The 24,482-nt window shown below is 35.7% G+C and overlaps 1 protein-coding gene across 9 annotated transcripts in view; it reads left to right on the plus strand.

Moving 5' to 3' along the window:
• EFCAB3 (EF-hand calcium binding domain 3) overlaps positions 1-24,482 on the plus strand; it is a 180,050-nt gene that overhangs the window by 81,842 nt on the left and 73,726 nt on the right. For 7 of the 9 annotated variants that reach the window (XM_054689725.1, XM_054689729.1, XM_054689728.1 and 4 more), the window contains 16 exons: positions 164-217; positions 1,993-2,097; positions 2,638-2,691; positions 3,072-3,176; positions 6,572-6,625; positions 7,326-7,430; positions 8,926-8,979; positions 10,071-10,175; positions 10,992-11,045; positions 13,016-13,120; positions 13,439-13,492; positions 14,171-14,275; positions 16,524-16,577; positions 17,548-17,652; positions 18,463-18,516; positions 18,910-19,014. In XM_054689725.1, coding sequence (XP_054545700.1) covers positions 164-217; positions 1,993-2,097; positions 2,638-2,691; positions 3,072-3,176; positions 6,572-6,625; positions 7,326-7,430; positions 8,926-8,979; positions 10,071-10,175; positions 10,992-11,045; positions 13,016-13,120; positions 13,439-13,492; positions 14,171-14,275; positions 16,524-16,577; positions 17,548-17,652; positions 18,463-18,516; positions 18,910-19,014 — 1,272 coding nt within the window. The remainder of the gene's footprint in view (positions 1-163; positions 218-1,992; positions 2,098-2,637; positions 2,692-3,071; positions 3,177-6,571; positions 6,626-7,325; positions 7,431-8,925; positions 8,980-10,070; positions 10,176-10,991; positions 11,046-13,015; positions 13,121-13,438; positions 13,493-14,170; positions 14,276-16,523; positions 16,578-17,547; positions 17,653-18,462; positions 18,517-18,909; positions 19,015-24,482) is intronic. The other 2 variants (XM_054689732.1, XM_054689731.1) reach the window with 2 other exon arrangements.

Below are 24,482 nucleotides of genomic sequence, written 5' to 3' on the forward strand. Positions count from 1 at the left end.
CCCTGAATCACCAGGGAGGCCCCATTCCTTCAAATTTTAAAATGACAAGATATAATAGTCTTCACCTGGGTTCTACTTAAATTATTTTAGTACTTTATGCTTTATGCTTTTTTTTTTTTTGAGTTTGGATTTATCAGTGTCTAATTTTTGCTTTGTCTTATAGATGATGGGAAGGTCAAACTAAATACACTGATAGAAGAATTAAATGCTATTTTAGGTAAGTGAAAAGTTACTTGATTCTCTACACAGTTATGATGATATTTCCTACCATTTCTTTATTCCCTTGTTAATTTTGCCATTTAGCCTTTCATTCATTAAACATTTTTATCTACTTGCGTTGATCACTATGTTTTGGCAGCAGAGGTACTAGATCTTTGTATAAGAAAATATTTTTAAGATGTATTTATTTTTTAAAAGATTTATTTATTTATTTATATAAGCACTGGGTATAGTCAGAAGCACAGGAGGATGAGAGAATTCATCAGAGCCAGAGCGGGGAGCAGAACAGGCAGACTGATGATGCACACTGCTGAGGGGAGCAGCGGGCGGCAGGAGAGATCTGCGTGCCATGTGGGAACCTTACTGGTGGCCGGGGATCGAACCGGTGCAAAAGAGTCTGCAGGCAGCTACGCAGCCCAGCGCTCAACCGCTGCGCCACCGAGGAGGCCCTAAGATGTATTTATATATGCATACAAGAACTGGGGTATAAGCAGAGGTACAGGGAGTGAGAGGATTCACCAGAGACAGAGTGGGGAACAGAACAGGCAAATCTACTGAAATACACTGCTGAGGGGAGCAGCGGGCAAAACAGGAGAGGTCTCCTGTGCCATGTGGGTAGCTCCCTGGCCAGGGATTGAACTCGTGCTGCAGAGGCTGCAGCTCACTTGATAGCGCTGTCTTTAACCCCTGCACCTCCAGAGAGGCCCAAGATAAGAAATTTCAAAGCATAATATTTAAATAACTGAGATACTATTTGAAGACATAATTATTTGAATAATGAGGTCACCACTAACATGATAATTTCATGAACAATTTTTATTATTCTCACTTTATTATATATAATATTTTTCTCCAATATTATGAGTACATGCCTTTTATTATAAGTAAGGGACAATGTTATATTTCTAAGTCTGATATTCAATCTGCATAGATAGCAGGAATCCATGGTCTTTGTTGTTTATTTAGTGTAGACTATTCTGTTGTAAAAATAGACACTTTGCTTTGTTTTTCATAATTTGGATTCATTTGGTAATATTTTATATATTACCAACATGGCAACAGTCTTTTCTTAATGATATGGAAATTCTTTTAGTCCTAATTGCGTCTTTTAATTCTTCTGCAACCAAGCCACAGGAGAGATCATCAGGAATTGTCCAGACTTTATCCATTATTTTGATTGTGCTTGAGATGAAATGACATCTAAATAGCAGGATGGTTCCATCCTATTTTTGTGTTTTAGTCATTTAATTACTTGTTGATATGTGGCTGCATAGAAACACTGAAGACTGAAAAACAGACCTCAAGCAACTGTGAGACAAATAAAACTTGCTGAAAGTATTTTAAGAAGGAACTGTAAGGAACTCTGTAATGGAATCATGGTCTGGTGTTTCTCATACCTGAAAGAAAACTAGTCCCAATAATGTCTTGAGTCTAACTGAAATAACCAAGTTATCTTTTAACTTAGGTATTAATTTAGCCTAAGTGTGAGTCCAAGTGCAATAAGAAGTATTAGTAGTCATGCAAATCCCCTTCTATTGGCCAAAAGAAAATTCAAGATAATTCCGTCATTTATCAAGGCAATTTAACTGGTATATTGTACTGAATAGGACATGCACTGTTTTATATGCCAAGTCATGGTTTTTAAGTACTGACAACACTATCTTACGAGTTCATGAATGAAAATATTGCTAGTTTGGCATCATTTGATTGTAATAACTCAGTAATTTTGTATTCTTCTTAAATTCTTTTTTTACCTTTTCTTTCTTCTTTTAGGAAATCAGGTAGATGTCAGTGACCTAGACAATACTCTGAAAGACATGAAAGTAGAGGTCACAGATGAGGATTACTTAAATTTTGTGAAATCTCTACCAGTTGATGGTAAGGATTTAAAGTATGTATACTTCAAGGGACTTTAGATGCTTGACTGTGAGAATTTCTTCTAAAATAATACCACACTGTTGTTTTCATTAATCATTTTTAAAGCATTTAGAATTAGTCAATTTTTTCCACAGAAAAACTAGGTAATTTGATTTTTATTATGGTAGGCAATAGCTATTTCACTCATTCCTGGCAAGAAGATATGTGTATTATTGTCCTTAATTACACTAGTATGCCTGAGGGTGAGTGGAAGGACTTTGAAATAGAAGAGTAAAGGGGGAAAAGAAAGAATTTAGAGATCAAAGAAGATTAAACAGGATATATGTTTTATAAGTTTTAAACCAATAATCATTGCCCTTTCCACAATAGTAAACAGATTTGTCTAATTAAAGTCTTTCTCTGACAAATTTTATGATTGAGAACAAATTAGGCAAATTTCAGGAAAAAATTATTTAAAAGTCTATCTCTTAAAAATTATACAATTAGGAGAAGTATTGTAGAATTGTTATTGTTTGACCTGAATTATGCCTCTTCTTACAGCTGAAGGAAAGGTGTTTCAAAAAAGGTTACTGGATGGTGTAAAAACTCTCGAAAGTAAGTTAGACATGTCATCAGAAAGCAGATAAATCTAAGATGTTCTTTTTTTTTTTTCATTTATACTCAGTTATATTATTGCATCAAAAATCCCTTGAGCGTATTTTCCCAATATTTACAGATTATGTTAGATATGTCATGCAATGGTTCCTGGAAAACTACCCAGTTCTTTTAGAACTTCACTATGTTGATATGAACAAAAGATACAGTCAGAGGATGGTATTCTACATCTAGCTTTAATATTGATCCTTCTTGGATCCTTATTTAGGTCTTATTAGCCCTAAATATTTTCATAATTAAAGTCATAACTATAATATACATGAGTTAATAAGCATTTTCCACAGCTTGATGGCTCTGTATGATACTTTGTCTCTCCTAAGGAGGAAAAATTGATCTGAATAACCTGGATTCATTTCTGAAAAGCATGGGGATTAAACTCTCACATAAAGAACGTGAAGATTTTTTACAAAGCCTACCAGTTGATGGTGAGCATTTATAGATTAAAATGTATTCCCTTTTGGACAGCTTGGGTTTGAGAGCTTTCATAGGTCAGTGCCAGCGTTTATTTAGTATCAACAAGGCATTCTGAAAAATGTGTTGCCAATTCATGTCTCAAGTTAAAGTACATCCATTCTTTTCATTAACCCAAGATCAGCAAATGTCTTCTATGATGAATAATGAAAATTGGTGAGACTATTAACTTACTGTTCTCAGGTCAAAGAATAAAGAAGGCATGTAGAATAAGAAAGATTTAAAAGAAATATTAAGTAGTAAGTGAGAGAAAAGGAGAATAGTCTATGATGAGGGATGATTAAACTTGATTATGGTTATTTCCATTAATAAGACATGAAGGGGACCTTCCCGGTGGCACAGTGATTGAGCACTGGCCTGCAGCCTCTGCAGCACCGGTTCAATCCCCGGCCGCCAGGTGAGGGTCCCACATGGCACGCAGACCTCTCCTGCACCCGCTATTCCCCTCAGCAGTGTACTTCGTCAGTCTGCCTGCTCTGCTCTCCGCTCTGGCTCTGGTGAATTCTCTCACTCTCCCACGCTTCTGACTGTACCCAGTGCTTGTATAAATAAAATAAATAAATCTTTAAAAAAAAAAGAGCAGGATTTAAAAAAAAAAAAAAAGACATGAGGGATGCTTGCCTCAGCTGTTCTGATAAAGATAAAAGGATTTAAAGGGAAAAAAGAGACACAGTAAAAATTTCCTATAGTCTTAATGATTTTCCTGTGTGTACTCTATTAACTACAGGAGTAGTTAATAAAATAGTTAAAACTAGTTAAAACCATCAATAATAAAGGAAATTGTCTTCACTTTCACCTTCATGATTCCGGGTTGTCTATCTGCATTGTCCTAATAAAGCATGATATATTTCAGCATGACAAAAAAAAAAAAAAAAAAAAAAAAAACCATCAATAATAAAACTTGATGAAAACAACACACAAAAAGGAAAAGGAGGTATTAAAATCTCCCACTGTAACTTTGAAGTTTTCTGTTTCTCATTGTAATTTTGTAATTTTCTTTATGTATTTTGAGGACATGTTCTCAACCCCATATGCATTTAGAATTGTGACACCTTCATGGTGAATTAAATTTCTTTTCATGATCTTAATAAATGTTTTTTCCTAAAGGCCTATCTTGTTTGATGCTAAGATAATCACATCATTTTAGAGTTTGTATCATCTATGTCTATCCATCCTCTTTCAAATTTCTGGATTCTTATATTTCAAAACTTAAAATTTTTAAGACTTAGAGATTTAGATCATTCCTTGGCAAATTTTAACTAACATTTAAGTAACAAATACTGCCCACTTACTCAACTATTCAAAGAATATAAAAGCAAGGAACATTTCCCAGTTTGATTTATGAAACTGTCATAATATTAAAACTTGATGAGGGCCACTCCTGGTGGCGCAAGCAGTTGAGCGCAACGCTATGAAGCTGTCTGCAGCCTCTGCAGTGCCCGGTTCGATCCCGGCAGGCCAGCGAGGGTCCCACATGGTGTGGCCGACCTCTCCTGTCACACCCGCTGTTCCCTCAGCAATGTATTCCATCAATCTGCCTGTTCTGTTCCCCGCTCTGTCTCTGGTGAATCCTCTCACCCTCCCGCGCCACTGGCCCGTACCCCCGTTCTTGTATAAATAAATAAATAAATCTTAAAAACAAAACAAAACTTGATGCAGGGCCTCCCTCGTGGTGCAGCGGGTTGAGTGCCACTCTGTGAAGCTGTCCGCAGCCTCTGCAGTGCTGGTTCGATCCTAGCCGGCCAGCGAGGGGCCCACTTGGTGCAGCAGACCTCTCCTGTCTCACCCGCATCTCCCCTCACCAGTGTATTTCTGTCGTTTGCCTGTTCTGCTCCCTGCTCTGTCTCTGGTGAATCCTCTCACTCTCCCACACATCTGGCCTGTACCCCAGCTCTTGTATAAAAATAAATAAATCTAAAAAAAAATTTTAAATAAATAAATAAAACTTCATGAAAACAACACACAAAAAGGAAGCTATCTCATGAATAAATATGCAGAAGTCCTAATGAAAATATTAGCAATCTGAATCTGTCATTTCCATTTTTTGCATTGTTAATAACAGTCATGAAATACTGACATAGTTGTGTGTAAAAATGTAAATTTACTTTCAATGCTTCTATTCGCACCACCAGTTCAAATTCTTTTTTTTTTTAATTTCTGACTTTTTTTAACATTTATTTATTTATACAAGAACTGGGGTACAGTCAGAGGCGTGGGAGGGTGAGAGAATTCACCAGAGACAGAGTGCGGAACAGAACAAGCAGGCAGACAGATGACACTGCTGAGGGGAGCAGCGGGCGAGGCAGGAGAGGTCTGCTGCACCATGTGGGTTTCTCCCTGGCTGGCCGGGAATCAAACCCACGCTGCAGAGGCTGCAGACAGCTTCACAGCGCTGCACTCAACCCAGTGCACCACGGAGGAGGCCCACCAGTTCAAATTCTGTTTCCATCCATTCTTGCCTTCCTTTTGAATTGATTTTTTTTTTATTATTTTTCTTCTTAATTTGGATATTTTACAGGTAATCCTAGAAACTACAATATGCATCCTTCAAATATTGTAATCCAATTATATATTGGACTTTTAGCCTCCTTCAAAATGGTCAAGAATTGTTAGGGGATAGTTCTACTTATTCCCTTCTCACTTACTGTTTTTTGTTTTATACAATGTATTCCTCTAGAACTATTCATATATTATCATTTCATATCTTCTTATCCTTTCCTGCAGTCCTAGACTGAAAAGGACCATGGGCACTAAACAGGGTGCAAAGTTTTTTTCACCCTATACCTAGACGTTCTTGTAAAATTTCATAATATCAGAAACAAAGAATAGTTTATAAATAGTTAGCAGAGGAAAAAAATAAACTACACACACACAAAAAGAGAATCTGAATGTTGTAGAGCAACCCCGATACAAAACAGGGTGCCTGACTGTGGGTCCTCACCCGTGCGCTTAAAAGGACTTATCAATGCTCTACTGCAGGCACACGTGAAAGGATAATAAAAGGTTTATTTACAAGGGAAGGGGAAATGAGGAAATGTACAGCTCTGGGAGAAAAGTGTTTAGTCTGGAGTGGGGGTGGAGTCCACAAAGCCTGTATGAGATTATCTCAGGACATCCTTTCCCCCTAACATGAATAGAGGAGGAAATAATGGAATACATAAAACAAAGCAGAGAAAAGAACATTAAAAACTCATTCTTATATCTTACTATTTATTATGCAAAAATGTAGTGTAATAGTCTAGCATTAAAATTCAAGATGATAATATTCTAGTGGGGGGAAGGTATCGTAGGTGGAGAAAGCTGAGGGAACAGTTTAATTGTTGGTCTGTGACTGCTCTGTGTCTTACAGGTGATGGGAAGGTTCCTCTGAAAAATGTAACTCTAAAAATGGAAGATTTTATAGGTGAGTTTCTAGAACACAGAACTCCTAATGTTTTATAATAAATTATATTTTAGATGCTATTGTTCCAGTAGTTTGTCATTCCTATTAATTTTGCTATTATAATTTACCCAGTTATAAGCTATTTCTGCCTGATAAAATTCTTTTGATCTTGGATTATCTCTGTTTTAAAATTAAACCATAAGATGTGGTTTTGATAGCAAGTCCTATCTACTATAGAGATATTTTTCATGTGTGTGTGTGTGTGTGTGTGTCTGTCTGTCTGTCTGTAAATAGTTATATTTTAAATAAGCACATTGAGGTAAAGTTTGTGACACTCTAGACCATGTGGTTTTGTGAACAATTGATTATATAGGTTGGTGTTAATATATTCTGCCACAATTATTTCACTACCCAATTTAATAACTAGATTTCATTCTACACATTATACCCAACAATAAGAGAGTCTTTATTATATCAGTGTTGCAGGAACAAATTTGCTTTGACCTCTAGCAACACACTGTATTTGCACATCTCATTTTGCCTTTGCTCTTTAGCCCCCAAGTTGGGAATACCACAAAAGCTATTATAGGCATATTAAATATTTATATGTTTATGTATATTATGTCATATAGGTTAATAACTTGTGGGTTCTTATGAGCTTCTTTAAAATGCTGGGTTTTAATTTCTAATATGTTTACATATGAACACTGTTTTTTCAAAGGAGAAAAGGTTGATGTCAGTGATCTGAAAAATGTTCTCGGAGATATGGGGATAGAACTCAATGACAAAGAATGTCAGGAACTTCAAAAATTATTACCAACTGATGGTGAGTTGATAATGCAGCCATATCCTGATTTGGTCTCACTCTAATAGAGTAGGTCCTGATTGTCAGGTTTCCCACTTATTTCCCTGCATATTTTTGTGGTTTGTATTGACTCTTGGGCGTTCCTGGTTTTAGGCTTTCTCCTGATTTTCAGAGCAGTTGTCAATTTGGAAAAGTTTAGAAGATGCCAGAAACTTTTTCGAATCTCCCCAGGGCCATGATTCTCTTATTTATTTAAGACATTTCCTGACAAAGGCCTTACTGCATTTTTGAATTCTCTCCTAAGCAAGAGAACATCTGCAAAAAAAATGAATCAATATACAGAACACAGAGAAATTATCACCTGTTTTAAAATAAAAAATAGTGCTGTTGGAAAAAAAGGGAAAATAACTAAGAAAAATTCCTGCTATTACTCATCAAACCACTGACATGTCAAACTTTAAGAGTAAAAAGAAAAGGAAACAGAATGGAAATGTGATATCACTAAGGAATGAGAAATCAAAAATAGAACAGAAAAAGATGGGTATGTGAGTTTAGCTCTGTGGCATATAAATCAACTGTTGCCCTGGTCATGAGGAGTAAGTATGTTGCATTGGGCAACACCACACTGATAAAGAAATGGGAGTCATGGAGCAGGCTACATAATGCAGGATGCTGCTGAAGAGCAAGATCCTGGCCTTTTTATTAATGTATAGCATGAGTTGTAAGTGGGAGGAGCAAAAGGAAAGGGGAAGGAGATTAAAGAAAGGGGGAGAATGTAGATGATCAGGGATTGTGAGTCTGCCCTCCAGGCACTTCTTATCTGCTTGATGACTCCTCTTGCCATTGAGATCATGCCCTAGTTCCCCAGCAATGGTTTTAATCTTATCAACAAGGCATTCTACTGATCAGCTTCTGGGGTCCTTTGTTATGTATTGGTCATCATCCCCAACCCTCCACTCCCCCGGCATTCCCAGTCATATCTTGTGATACATAGCCTTTCCAGCATGATCCAGCTTTGTGCTTTTGTTTGATTTGAAAGGCACCTTGCAGGGTTGGGCTCTGTACCCAACTGAACAGATCATTTTGACCTTGCTTAGGATTTAGAACTGTAGGTAACAAAATGGTGGCCAAACAGGCTGCTCAGGAGTAGCAAACCCACATAAGTAGATATGTTAAAATTAATAGCTAGTATCTATTGATCCCTAATGATGTGCCCAAGTTCTGTCCTCACCACATACAGTGAAAACACCTTATCCCCATTTTACAGTGAAAAATACTGAGGGACAGAAAAATAATTTTCCTGAGGCCACAAAACTAGTCAGCAGCAAAGCAAGAATTTGAACCCAGGCTCTCCCTACTGAACTACCATCTTAATGAGAACTTTTTTCATTGCTTAACAATGTCATCACAATTTGAAAGTGAAAGTGGATAGATTTCTATAGACAGTAATACAAGAAAAATATGATCTTTATATTCTATTTTGGGTTACTGTCCTGAAGTGTGCCTTTTCTTACAGATGACAAGAAAGTTTTTCAAAATAGATTGCTAACAGCTTTGAAGTCTTTAAAAGGTGGGTAATAAGTATAATGAGAAAGTATATGAGTAAAATTCTTAATCTTTGTGTTTTCCCCTAGTTCATATAGATCGTGGTTCTAAACTCCATATTATCTTATGATTTTATTTTGGTGGCTTGGTTTGTTTTGGTTTAATGTTCTGTAGGTTTAATTCCAAGGTTATACTCAAAGGAACCAGTTGAAAGCATCTCAACAGTTATCCTGTTATATAGTTTTGGACAGGTCCAGTTAGAGCTTTAGCCTTTGCAGTGCTAAAAATAATCAACATAATCCAGCTGCGAATTTTTACTGTTTTTTTTTTTAAAAAAAGAGGTGTTATATCCCTATTACATAAAATATCTAAATTAAAGGGGAAATTCATCATAACCCTACTATTCAATTATTGCCATTCAATATTTGGAACCCTGTATTATCAAAATAGTAAAATTCTTATATAGTAAAAATCATTCTGAACTCCTTTGGAAGACTCCATAAAAAACAACATACTAGCTTTGATAAGTCCAACAGAGTCACTTTTTCTTCCAGTGAAGGAATAAGTTGTTATTCCTATAGTTAAACAATTACATAATGTAGTTAGTTTGTCTAAGCTCCATAATATACTAAATATTTCTAATATTAGAATCACATTGGTTAAGATTCTTAAAGTATGTTGGCACTATATGACATAACTCCACTATATGAAAAAGTATTTTTTCCTTTATCTTTTGTAACAAGTATGGCTATATAATTTTATGTAGGATGAAAATACATTGATTTAAAAAAAATACGTTGATTTACCTAACATTAGATATTTAAATGCTTGGTGTTTTTTTTATTTAGTATAAGTAAAACTATAATGAACACTTCCCTCTCCCCTTTGACATAAACTTTTTCTTTATTCTCAAAAGTGAAATTAGTGTGCTGTGTTATGATCATTTTAAGGAATTATGACAGTTATTGCCAAATCATTTCCAATAAGGTAATTCCAGTTAACAGTCTCACCATCCTCAGCCAAACCTAGTGAAAGTTTATTTAACTCATCAGCACAAGAAATATTTTTCATATTGTCTTTGTTAGCTTTTTCTCATATTTCTGACTTTTTCTTAAGGAGGAAAGGTTGATGTCGATAACCTGAACAAAATTCTAGGGAACATGGGGATCAAGCTCAAAAACAAGGAACTTAGAAATGTGATACAAAATCAACCTATTTATGGTGAGTATTGTAAATAACTGATTTTTTTTTTTTGCCTTTTGGTAATATCTTAGATTCCTGGAATCATATAGAAGAATTTCTAAAACTAGAATAGATTGATATGAGCAAGTTAAGACTTCCTCTTAATTGTTAATTCTTTTGAGAATTATGGAGAAGATATTGATCTTAAAGTAAAAAAAAAAAAAAAAACAACCACTGGCTTATGTTATTTTCATCCATTTGAAATTATCATCCTGCTCAACTATGAGTAATAATGTGGGGATGGTCAAAACTATTTTCAGGCCAAAGAATGGTAGGGAGAGACAAATGTGGGGGAGAAGAGATGAGTGAATGAGAGGTAGAAGTACTATAAATGATTGAGAAAAAAATGCCCATATTAGAGAGTAGTAGAACATCACAGATATTTCAAGTATCTAACAACCAGCATTTTGAGATAGATACAGAAGTTGAAAACATAAGAGGAAAACTTACTGGGGATAGATAGAAAAGAGTTAGATGTAAGATTCACCAAAAATCAAACAAGCCAACAAAAAATGATTTTATGAATGGTTTCTTTTACCATGATTATGAGAAAATATCTGAAGATACAGTAAGAGCATGAAATAATGCATTTGTCATGGCCAGACCTATATTTAAGGGGCATGTGCCAAGCATTATTGTTCTTCTTACTAATAAGCAGTCAATTACTCCAAAAAAAAAAATAAAATTTATGGGGAACACAAATAATTAAGTAGACTATACAGAGTTTGACTAGACTCAGTTCATAATTTTTCTAAGTTCTATGTCATTGTCTGAATGTTATGCTTTATATTTCAGCTAATGGAAAGATTTCTCTGAAAAAAGTTATGAATGATGTGAAAGCAGTTACAGGCAAGTTGGATGTTATAGCAATGATTAAAATCCTAATTATTTAATGATATTTTCCCCATCTTGTCTTTTTGGTGGACATAAGAATCCAGTAACATAGTACTAATATCCATGATTCTACCAACCAACAAAATAATTAGAATATTTCTACTATCATTGCATCAACCCATGGTTGGTCCCTTATTCTATTACCCTGCTTCTCCACTTTTTGAAATAGCATTATTCTGAATTTTATATTGATTTTTCTTTTAAAAATAATAGTTTTATCATCTATATCATGATACAGTTTTGCTTCATTTGTCTTTATAAAAATAATATCACAAAATTTTACAGTATTACCTAGCCCTAACCCTGATAATATGCATTGTTACATAACTTGCTTTTTTTTCCATACTAGACAATCCCTCTCTCTTTTTCTAATTGAGGTAACATTAGCTTACAATTCTGCATAGGTTCCAAGACTACTTTTTCTGACCACATCATCTACCACTAACTGTCCATTTACCACCTACCACCAGACAATTAGCTCCCTCTACTCATTCCCTGTCCCCCCTTTTCTTTCTGATAACAACCATTATATTGTCAGAATCTAACTTATAATTTACATTTTAAAAATAATTATGTCATTTAATATATAGATTCAATGTAACCCTCTCAAAGTTTAAATGGAATTCTTCAAGGACAAAGAAAGTAAACATAATTGAAATTTATGTGGAACCTCAAAAGACACTGAATGGGCAAAACAATCTTGACAAAAAGTAAAAGGAATGCAGGTATCCCATTCCCAGACTTCAAGCTATACTACAAGGCTGTAAAAATAAAAATAGTATGGTATTGAAATAAAAATACATGTACCAACCACTGGAATAGAACAAAATACCCCAAATAGCCAAAGCAATCTTGACAAAGAACAAAGCTGAATACATCACATTTCCTGATTTCAAAGTATACTATAAGACATAGTATTTATACGCAGGTATTGGCATTAAAACAGACACATAGACCAATGGAACTGAATCGAGAGCCCAAAAACAAACCATGTACATATAGTCAACTAATCATTGATAAAGGCTCCAAGAATACACGATGGGGAAAATATATTCTCTTTAAGAAGTGTGTTGGAGGGCCTCCCTGGTGGCGCAGTGGTTCAGTGCTGGGTTGCGGAGCTGCCCGCAGCCTCTGCAGCGCCGGTTCGATCCCTGGCTGCTCCCCAGCCACCGGAGGAGGGTCCCACATGGCGCGCAGACCTCTCCTGCCGCCCGCTGCTCCCCTCAGCAGTGTACTTCGGTCCTTCTGCCTGCTCTGCTCCCCGCTCTGACTCGGGTGAATTCTCTCACCCTCCCAAGCTTCTGACTGTACCCAGTGCTTGTATAAATAAATAAATGAATAAATCTTAAAAAAAGTGTGTGTTGGAAAAACTGAATATTCACGTGCAACAGAATGAAATTCGACCCTTATCTTACACCAAGCACAAAAATCAACTCAAATAGATTAAAGATTTAAATAATGTAAGAACTAAATCTGTAAAACTACTAGAAGAAAATCAAAGGAAAGCTCCTGGACATTAGTCAAGTCCTTTACAGGGAATAGTTTGCCAGTCCTTGTCAAGATTACCACGGTAATACTTAAGGTAAAAATTAGGATAATAGTCTAATAATGTGTTTGGAGGGGAAACAGAACAATATAAGGATAACCTTTGCATTTTTGTTTCTTGAAATTACTAAGTTTACTCATCCCTAATGTTATGAAAGTGCTTTCTGAGTCCCAATGTTATGAAAGTGCATTTTTCCCTAGGGTCAGGGAATGAGTCCTAACTTTCTGACTACTCTTTACTCCACTGGGCAGGGTTTATTGTACCTTTGTCTTTTATTTTACATTTGGGGATGATGATGTATAACCATGGACAATTTTATTGCATATATTTGAATACTTAGTTCTTAATATTGTCAACTTGACATTTCTGTTTGCTGAAGGAGAAAAACTTAATGTCAAAGATCTGAAAAACTTTCTGGAAAGCACTGGGATAGAATTCACACCAAAAGAATACTTGGAACTGGTGAAAAATCTGCAAGTTGATGGTAAGCATTTCAAATATTATTAGAACTTTTGAGGAAGATTAGCACTATTTAAGACAACTTTTAAAAAACTATGCCAATTAAATATCCTAGTTTCAAAACAACAAGAACTACTATCTAAGAAATTTTAGCATGACCTCGTTCTTCCTTTGCAAAGTGAAAATTAGTTCTTTTTTTGAGAATCAATAACTGTTTTCTTCAGTCCTATCACAGGACATAAACATTTCTATGTTATGTTTAAAAGTATCTTTATGAAATGTACTATCTTTCTAAATGTCTATATCATTTTATCTGTGATGTGAATTAAGACTTTTCTTACAGATGATGGAAATGTATATACAAACAGATTGCTGGATGATTTGAAGTCTTTTAATGGTAAGAAAGATGATGAGAAGAAAGATAAATAAAATTCTCTACTTCACATTTGTCTTACTGTCTATAGTTATTCTCTTGTAGACCTTACCATCTTGCATATGAATTGATTATTTATTTTGCTGTTTCAAATGCAGCAACCTTTTTACAAATAGTCTTTCATTTTGCTGCTTAATAAGTTTGACTTTTGTCAAATTTATTTGAAAAGGAAATTTAAATCTGGGTCTACATCGAAAATGTGAAGTAAACAAGTGGCATTTGCTTCGGGCATTTCAGTAATTGAAAGAACTAAACTGAATTTATGTCCTACCTAACAGAAAAAAAGTTTTCAATTTGTTGTTGCCACCATTATATTAATAATTCATTGGAGAATGTATTTGTACTTTGTAAGACTATCCACAAGATGATAAAAAAAATTAGCTTTTTTTAAACATTTAAACAAATTTTATTTATTTACCTATTTATTTATTTATTTATTTATTATTATTGAGATAACATTTGTTTACATCACTATTTGTGTTTTAGAGGTATAGGGTTTCCTCCTTCCGGTGATGTGCATGTTTGTACACTTGAATATGAGAGTCATTAATATTTTTACTGAGATCCATGGTGTATGGGGATTAATTGAAAGTTTTCAGAGAGGTCATTAAATGTCCCTGGTGTTCCTGATTCCTTCCTTAGGTGGGAAGGTTGATGTCAGTAACCTGGAAAATATTTTGGAAAACATGAAAATCAGTTTCCCAGACAAGAAACTAGAAGATTTGTCACGAAACCTTCCAGTTGATTGTGAGCATCAGAGATACTATTGGACTTTTTTTTTTTAAATATACTCATTTTTTTTTTAAGATTTATTTATTTATTTATACATACAAGCACTGGGTATAGTCAGAAGCTTGGGAGGGTGAGAGAATTCACCAGAGCCAGAGCGGGGAGCAGAGCAGGCAGAAGGACCGAAGTACACTGCTGAGGGGAACAGCGGGCGGCAGGAGAGGTCTGCGCGCCATGTGGGACCCTCCTCCGGTGGCCGGGGAGCAGCCGGAATTGAACCAGCGCTGCAGAGGCTGTGGGCAGCTTCGCAACCCAGTGCTCAACCGCAGCGCCAGCGGGGAGGCCCCCTATTTGACATTTTTAGAGCTATTTAGGATCACAAGTATATATATGAGAATTCTTAGAACTAGATCTTTTTTGGTGCTAATGTGACTTTTTAAATCTTAGATAACCCTAACATAAGAGAATTTTGATTAAGTATATTTTCATTAATCATTAATGTGCATGGCACATGTGCTAAAGTGAATTATAAGAGGTCTTTCCTTGAAAGAAGTTGAAGGAGGATTTATAATTTGTAAAAAAAAAAAATGATTGCTAATTTCCAACTAATTAAATGATTTAAATATCTTTTACAAGTCATATTACCTAGCTATGCATTCCTCTATACCTTTGTGATTTTTATCTGGGTTTATAAATGTTTACCTTTGTTCTATATGTATACAATGAGGTCATCTCTAGCCTGAGGATTGACCCTTCTATTTCCTCAGTGATTCCCATTATATTTATATACATGATTATTATTTAAACCTCTGGTGTTCACCCTTTTTCCTTGCTATCTTACAATAAAAAGAAGAGATGTCTAGAAGTGTGTCCTGATAGAGAAGCTGAAAGGAAGATTAAAAGTTTCTTCTAAACTAGATTGAGTGAGGGCCTCCCCTGATGGTGCAATGGTTGAAAACTGGGCTGCAAAGCTGCCCACAGCCTCTGCAGCACCGGTTCGATCCCCAGCCACCAGAGAGGGTCCCACATGGCGCGACAGACCTCTCCTGCCGTGCCCACTGCTCCCCTCAGCAGTGTGTTTGGTCTGTCTGCCTGTTCTGCTCCCCGCTCTGTCTCTGGCGAATTCTATCACTCTCCCGCGCTTCTGACTGTACCCAGTGCTTGTATAAATAAATAAATAAATCTTTAAAATAAACAAATAAGTAAACTAGCTTGAGTGAAATCTGTAATAGACAAAGGCTCTGTGGGAAGAGGAACCATATTCATCTGCTCACCATTGAATACTCCAATGTCTAGCATAACACATGCAGATATTTCACACTCTATATATATAAATGAGAAACTGAATTAGCTCTTTACTACTATATGTTTATTTAGTCACCATCTAGGACTCTTAACAAGGACTTTCCAGTTGTATGAATCAATAGGTATTAACTGATAGCTATCAGCAATGTAGAAGTTCAACAGAAAAATTACACTGTGTTGTATATGTAGCAAAAGTCCCCTAAGTGAAAATCTACCAACTAAATGTATGGAGAGGAGGATGTATTAACAACTACCTTAAATTAATAATTGGATTCCATAATAAAGAATAGCATATTCTTTTTTAAAATAAATAAATGCCAAAAATGTGCATAGTTTCTAGTTTTTTTCTTGTTCTAAAATATATTGCATCTGCAGTTCTGGAAATATGTAACTATTTAAGAAACTAATTCTGTCATTATGATTCATTCAATTTCTCTGTTTAATTCCATAAAGTGTTTAATATTGTTATCTTATGCAACTTACTGGATTAGGATATGTGGATGGAATATAGAATAAATAGATATATCTTTTTAATTTAAATACACTTACAGTCTTTGAAAATGTAAGGAACATGTCTACTAGAAAAAAATAAAATAGATTAAGCTAACTTGGGGATGTCAGGATAGGAGAGTATTAGATGGGGAAATAACTAGACTCAAAGTTCCAAACTGAGATTTTTTGCTCTTGTTCCTGGGATTTGGTATAGTAGATAGTGTAAAGTAAAGACAACAAGTTGAAGAGTGAAATATTGCATAGTGTGTAAAATGGGGCTATTAAAAGAGAGGAGATAATAAATAATAGTTAACACTTTTAAAGAATAATTCTCCCTGTTTTATGCTCAACTGTGTATGTCATTAGGATATAATTCAACAACAAATCATAGAAAAGAGTTTCTTTTGCTATATTTAACAATCTTTTTAATTAGTGCACAAGTGTGTGTGAATTGTGGCTTATTTTTTAGCTTCCGGGAAGGTTAAGCTGCAAGAGCTGCTAAAAGAAGTAAAAAAATTCACAGGTGAGCAAGACATTTTGTAAAAAGATGTATAACTAAAATATAAATCTTCATGTTCACATACATTTTTAAGTCTGTTTTATTCTACCATTGACTTTGAACTTCTATATTTTATTTTTTAAAGATTTATTTATGCATACAAGAACTAGGGTACAGGCCAGAGGTGCAGGGGTGGGGAGGGTGAGAGGATTCACCAGAGACAGAGTGGGGAGCAGAACAGGCAGACTGACTGAAATACACTGCTGAGGGGAGCAGTGGGCAAGTCAGGAGAGGACTGCTGTGCCATGTGGGTCACCTCCCTGGCTGTCTGGGGATCGAACTCATGCTGCAGAGGCTGTGGATAGCTTCATAGTGCTGGGCTTAACTCCCTGCACCACCAGGCCCTAACTTCTATATTTTAAATGATTAAAGTTTGTTTCAAATTAAGTGAATATTACATTGGGTTATTTATGTTTGGGCAAAATGTTGTGCTAATCTCAATAACAATTTCTGTTTCCTCTGAAACTTCATTTTTCTCTGAAGTTTCTCTGAAACTTCATTTTTATTTTATAATTTATTTCAATGAACAATGTACCTGTAATTCATTCAAAACATTTACCTAGTACCTACCATAATCCAGTAATTGTAAAGGTAAATCTTTGACAGAAATACCTGTAACATGATCAGTGAAGATAATCTGTCTCACAATTCAGGCATCAAAAAGTGACACAGACTTTACTGTTTACACAGATCTGATGGTAACATGATTTAGGTTAGGTACTGCCTATACATAACTTAGGTCACTTTATCTCCTTTATGTCTCTCTACTATGAACCAGTTTGATTTTTTTGAGGTCATTAAGAGCATTAGAAATGTGCTTTACTTAGAATTAAAAAAATGCCTTTGAAAACTGTAGTAGTCTTATACAAACTCATATACTTCATTATTGAATTCACTGGGCAATTCTCATCTGTAACATTCCTGTCTTTAACAGAAGAAAAAATTGAAGCCAAAGACATGTACAAAACACTGGACAATATGGGGATAGAGCTCACAAATAGGGAACTCTTTGATCTGTTGCAAATGCTGCCATTTACTGGTAGGTACTCCAAAATTCAACATGAGAACATCATAAAAATGGATCCATCTGATTCCCTATATAAAAATCTAAGACAAAAAGTTCAAACCTTAAGGTGTAAAGAAATTATGCCTTTGAAACTTAGCTGTATAGTCTTTTTTTTTTTTTATAGAGGCATGTTTTATTTATTTTATTTGTTTGTTTGTTTTGTTTGTACATGCACTGGGTACAGTCAGAAGCGCGGGAGGGTGAGAGAATTCACCAGAGCCAGAGCAGGGAGCAGAGCAGGCAGAAGGACCGAAGTGCACTGCTGAGGGGAGCAGTGGGTGGCAGGAGAGGTCTGTGCGCCATGTGGGACCCTCCTCTGGTGGCCGGGGAGCAGCCGGGGATCGAACCGGCGCCGCAGAGGCCGTGGGCAGCTTCACAACCCAGCGCTCAACCGCTGCGCCACCGGGGAGGCCCCTTAGCTGTATAGTCTTGAGAGACTTTGATATATTCAAATGTGGGCCCTGCCATAAGTGAAGTGTAAGCATGGTAAAAAGAAAAAGAATACTGAATTATCTATCAAGTAGTAGAGGCAGGAAAGGGAGAACTGAGGGGGAAAAAGTTTATTTAGTTCAGTGTCGAAGAATGGATGAACAGTTCATAATCAGAAATCTCTCTTTGTTTACTTTTGTTCTTATTTATGAAGAGATAGGTTGCCCTTGGAAATGTAGAATTATAACCAGTTTGCATTTTTGAGATTGTAATTATGAAATTATGTTCTCCTTATTCTGTTTTTGACTATATATGTAGCTTTTTCTTTAACTTTAAATGTGTCTTATTTTACAGTTGATAAAAAAATAGAGAAAAGTGTGTTGTTGGATTGTCTGAAAGCTTTTCCTGGTAAGTAAGTAATATATATAGATAATACATTTAGATGAACCTGATGAATTATTATATATATATCATTTATAATATATGAAAGTAGTGTATAGAATTAATATATCAATAAAATTATATATAATTTATAAAATAAATAATTGTTTCTTCTAAATATACCTTTCCTGAAAACTATAGGAAAAAAAAACCTAAAGTGGGATTGGCAGGAAATACATTCTGGCTTCCACAATAAATCTCTATTGTGGCTTGTGTTGAGCATGTTCCACATCTAGCCCTGAAGAATTTTTTTATTATTAGGATGCAGTGGATTTGTTCCATCTATTTATTATTGTGTAAATATAACCACTATTTTTCTTAAATATCAGTTCTTTTTTTTATCACTTACTTCTCCCCAAGGTGGGATGTGTCATGTCTCTAAAATTAAATCCATCCTGGAAGACATGGGTTATGAGCTAGAAGATAAGGAAATTGAGGACCTACAGAACCACCTCACAACTGATGGTGAGCATGTCATTGTGTCTTTAGAGAAACTGAATTCCCCTAATAAACCTCCAGATGTATTCTATGGAAAAATCTATTACCTGAGATTATTAGTGTTTAAATCAGAAAACAGTAATCTGACACAGTGGCTCCTTCCGACTCTTTAGGAATACCAGTGAAGAAACTGACAGACCGAATAAGCAAGTAGAAAAATAAAACAAAGGGAATGTTTCAAATGAATATAAAGTCAAAAAGAAAATTTTAACATCAGTCAGGAATAAAAACATGAAAATTCCTTAAATCATCATAAAGTTTACCTAGACACAGGAAGAAACATATAACAGCAGAAAAGATGATATTCAGATTCTGGACATTCTGTATGTCCTAACCATACTAATCATGCTAACCAACCTGGCCTTTAAATAAATCCTTGACATAAAGTGGAGGCTAAATAGAGATTTCAGATTTATTCCTACTCGTCTAGAGGATTGTTCTATTAATATTAAGCCTCCAAGTTCATAATAAAGAATTTCTGTGTAGTTTTGAGACATAATAGAGCCTCATTTTAAGATGCAGTTTTAAAGTCAGCTTAAACCAAGTGCGCATTCTTCTCAGAAGCACATGTACATTCTCCAGGACAGAGTATATGCTGGATCCCAAAACAAGTGTCAATGATTCATGAAAATTGAAATCATATCAAGTATATTAGTATATCCTGTGATCACAATAGTATCAAAGTACAAATCAATGATGAAAAGAAAGCAGAAAAAAGCCTCACATACAGAGAATGAATAATACACAACTGAATGACCATTGGATAAACAAAGACATTAAAGAAGTAATTTAAAAAATTAGCGATAAATGAAAATGAAGACACAACCTATCAGAATCTATAAGACACAGTAAAAGTCATATTAAGAGAGAAGCAGCACTACAGTCCCACAGCAAAAGAAACAAGAAGGAACTCAAATAAACAATCTTTACCTCTCACCTTAAGACACTAGAAAAAGAACAAACAAGATCAAAAGCCATTAGAAAGAAGGAAATAATGAAAATTAGAGCCAAAGAAAAACAAAATATAAATCAAAAAGACAGGCCATAGGTTCGATGAAACCAAAAACACATTCTTTGAAAAAAATCAACAAGAGACAAACCTCTAGCCAAACTCACCAAAAACAAAAGGGAGAAAAATCTAATAAGTAGAACCAAAAATGAAAGCGTAGACATTACAACAGATACTTCAGAAATATGTAAAGTATCATAAGAGATTACTACAAACATCTTCATGCCAGCAAATTGATTAACCTAGATAAAATGGATAGAGTCTTAGAAACCTACAATCCTCTGAGACTGAATCAGGAAGAAACAGAAAACCCATACAGACCAATCACAAGCAGGGAACTTGAAACAGTATTCAAAAGTCTCCCAAGAAATCAAAGGCTGTGCCCAGACAATTTCACTCATGAGTTCTACCAAACCTTCAAAGAACTAACACTGAATCTTCTGAAACTCTTCCCAAAAATAGAGAATGAGAGAAAGCTTTCAAACATATTCTATGATGCCAAAACCTGACAAAGACATCATAAAAAAAGGAAAATTACCAACCAATATCCTTGTTGATTATAGATGTGAACATCAATCAATATAATTCACTACATCAACAAAAGGAGAGCTAAAAATCATATAACCATGTCAAGAGGTGCCAGGAAAGCAGGTGATAAGTTTTTAATGTCCATTGATGAGAAAATCCTCAAAAAACTAGAGATAGATGGAGTATACGTCAACATAATAAAGGCCATATATGACAAACCCAAGACAACATGATGTTCAATGGTGAAAGACTGAAAAGTTTTCCTCTAAGATTGGTACAAGAATGGCTGCTTTCCCTATGAAAAAATGTTCAACATCACTTGTAATCAGGGAAATGCAAATCAAAACTACAATGAGATACCATCTTACATAACAAAATGGCACATAACAAAAAACTAGCAACAACAAATGTTGGCGAGAATGTGGAGAAAAAGGAACTCTCCTGCACTGCTGGTGGGGTGCAAAATGGTCCAACCACTATGGAAAGCTGTGTGGAGATTTCTTGACCTACTGAAGATAGAGCTTCCATATGATCCAGCAATTCCACTCCTAGGTATTTACCCAAAGGACACAGAAACATTAATTCAAAAGGGCACCTGCACCCCTATGTTTATAGCAGCACTGTTTACAAGAGCTAAGCTATGGAAACAACCCAAATGCCCAAAAATAGATGACTGGATCAAGAAGATGTGGTACATATATGAAATGGAATATTACTCAGCAATCAAAAAGATAAACTCATGCAATTTGCAGCAACTTGGATAGAGTTGGAAGGGATGATGCTTAGCAAAATAAACCAGAAAGAAAAACAAAAATACCGGATGGTCTCACTCATAGCAGGAATTTAGAAAACCTAAATAAGGGACCAGGAAAAAGACTAATTGCAATAAAGTAAAAATAAAAATCAGCAAGCAACTATAGACCAGAGACACATTACAGTGGGGGTTGGGGGGGAGGAGAAGAGGGATTAGGGTCAGAAAAAGTGGGTGGGAATTGTATGGGGAATATAACCAAAATGAAAATGCGTAATTGTGCAAAAATGAAAAATGATGTAAGAATTATATAAAATAAAGTAATTCATTAAAAAAAAAGAATGGGCACTTTCACCACTACTATTAAACAGTATTAGATGTTCTAGTCAGAGCAATTAGGTAATAGAAAGATATAAAAGGAATCCAAATTGGAAAAGAGGTAAAACTATCACTATTTGCAGATGATATGATAATATACATTTTAAAAATGACTCCAATAAAAATTTAATGGAAATAACAAATCAATATGGTAAAGTGGCAGGGTATAAAATCAATTTATAGAAATTAGTTGTGGGGCCTCCCCGGTGGCACACCGGTTGAGTTCTGGGTTGCAAAGCTGCCCGGAGCCTCTACAGCACCGGTTCAATCCCTGGCTGCTCCCTGGCCACCGAAGGAGGGTCCCACATGGCGCGCAGACCTCTCCTGCCGCCTGCTGCTCCCCTCAGCAGTGTGCTTCGGTCCTTCTGCCTGTTCTGCTCCCCGCTCTGGCTCTGGTGAATTCTCTCACCCTCCCACGCTTCTGACTATACCCAGTGCTTGTATAAATAAATAAATAAATAAATCTTTAAAAAAAAAAAAAACAACTAAACGTCTAGGAGTATACTTAACAAAAGATGTGAAAGACCTATTGAATGCAAACTATAAGACATTGCTAAAACCCAATAGAAAATTACACACACACACCAAAAAAAAAAAAAAAAAAAAAAAAAAAAAGGAAAGATATTCCCTGGTTTGGATTAAAATTTGATGTTGTTGTGGACATCTTACCCAAAGTATTATATAGATTCAGTGGAATTCCTGACAAGGCTCCAATTGTATTCTTCAAAGAAATAGAACAAACATTACTGAAATTCATATGCAACGACAAAAGACCATGAATAGTCAAAATAATCCTGAACAAAAAAGAGGAAGAGTAGTAGTATCACACTCCCAGATTTCAAACTATACTATGAAGCTACACTGTAATCCAAAAAAGGATGGTACTAGAACAAAAACACACACAGTGTGTGTTTAGAATTGTAATAGAATGGAATAGAATTGAAAGCCCAGAAATATCCCACACATTTATGGAGTTAATGTACAACAAAGGACCCAAAAGTATATATTAGAGAAAAGGAAAGTCTCTTCAACAAATGGTGCTGGGAAAACTGGGAAGTTACATGCAAAAGAATAAAACTAGAATACCATCTCATACCTTACAGAAAAATTAGCTTCAATGGATTAAAGACATGAAACCATAAAATAAGAAGAAAACATAGGCAAAATACTCCACAACCTTCTCTGCAGTGATATCTTTGTGGACTCATCTCCAACGTCAAGAGAAAAAAAAGTAAATATAAACAAATGGGACTACATCAAACTAAAAAGCTTCTGTACATTGAGAGCATCTATCATTAAAACAAAAGGACACCTCCTTGAATGGGAGAAAATATTTGCACATCATACATCTGACAAAGGGCTGATATCCTTGATTTTTCATAATCCTTAGAGTTTTGCATTTCTAGTTTCTCATTTGAAGTAAGTTGCCTTCTCAAAACTTGACTAGTTGTCTTCATATGAAAGATATTTTTTCATTGCTTCTTAGAGTTTCTCCAATATTGTATGGATAGAACTGCACCACTTTTTGCTCCCTCTTGTGGCAGAATTCCTAAGCTTGTGTGTCTTCTCCAGTTCTTACAATACACAAGATGACTGCTGGAAACCTCCCTTTTGGTTCCAGAAGGTGGCACTAAGCTCAAGTTTGTGCTTTACTGTTACAGCCCTGGCATGTTTTCTGAGGATACTTCCTGTTACTGGAGCTCACTTACTCACCACACTCAGGAGAGAACACAAGGACCATGCCATGGAGTTGGGGGGGATGTGGGTTTAGCTCTTGGACCATTAGGTTACCCTGCAGGTTACTCTCACCAGGCTGTGCTAGGATTGGACTCCTGAAGGCAGTCAGCAGAGAGCGCATCCCTTTAATGCTCTTTGATATTCTTATCTGTCAATATACTAATCTCCTACCTCCTTTTTTCCCCTCCCTCAACCCTCCATCATGGAGGTCCTACTTCGCCACTTCAGTTACTACAGGAGAGAAACCTTCTCCAGAAGTCTTCTGCACAATTGGAGTAGCTGTCCAATTACTCAGTTTCCCTTTCTCTCACAGGAGAAGTTGCCACCTTCTAGTTCAACCCTGCATTTTGTTGCCTTGGAGGAGAGATGACATTGGCAAAGTTCTGTTACTCTCTCTATATCTGAACTCTATTTCTCCAGGGGAGTGTTGCAACACTCTGTCCTTTGGAAAGTTAGACCTCCACAAAGACCCTCTTACCCTCTTACCCATGTTGTCTGCCCAAGACAGCACTCCCTGTGTATGCCAGAGAGGGGCTGTGGTCCGTCTGCATGCACCTGGTGCTTCTGCTGCCTGTACCAAGGCCTTTCTGTCCATTATCCAGTGCACATGTGGGTGCGATACCGCCTGGGTTCCTTGGCACATGGTGCTGGATCCACAACTCCCACGAAGGTACTTTTGTTTATGGATGGATACCAAATTTAGTTGTTAAAAGGTGGGGATGGGGGAAAACAAAAGAGAGGAAAGTACTGACATGATTTTGACATCATTCCTCCATAATTACAAAGTGTTAATGCCTGTTACATACCAAAACCAATATTTGAGTCTTGAAATATGTTCTCAGTAGTCCTCAAAACAACCTGCAAAATAGGTTGCCATCGCAGTTTCTCTGATGTTGAAACAGAGGGTCCATCATGAAGGTTGTTTAACTGATTCTAGGCTATATGGCTGCCAAGTGATAGAGCAAAGATTCAAAATCTTTAGAAGGCTGTATATAAGGTTTATACAACTTCAAAGTTTTTCCCTTTCTGTTT

Source organism: Talpa occidentalis, unplaced genomic scaffold (genome assembly GCF_014898055.3).
Source record: "Talpa occidentalis isolate TD23 unplaced genomic scaffold, MPIMG_talOcc4v2.1 talOcc4.7, whole genome shotgun sequence".
Classification (NCBI taxonomy): Eukaryota; Metazoa; Chordata; class Mammalia; order Eulipotyphla; family Talpidae; genus Talpa; species Talpa occidentalis.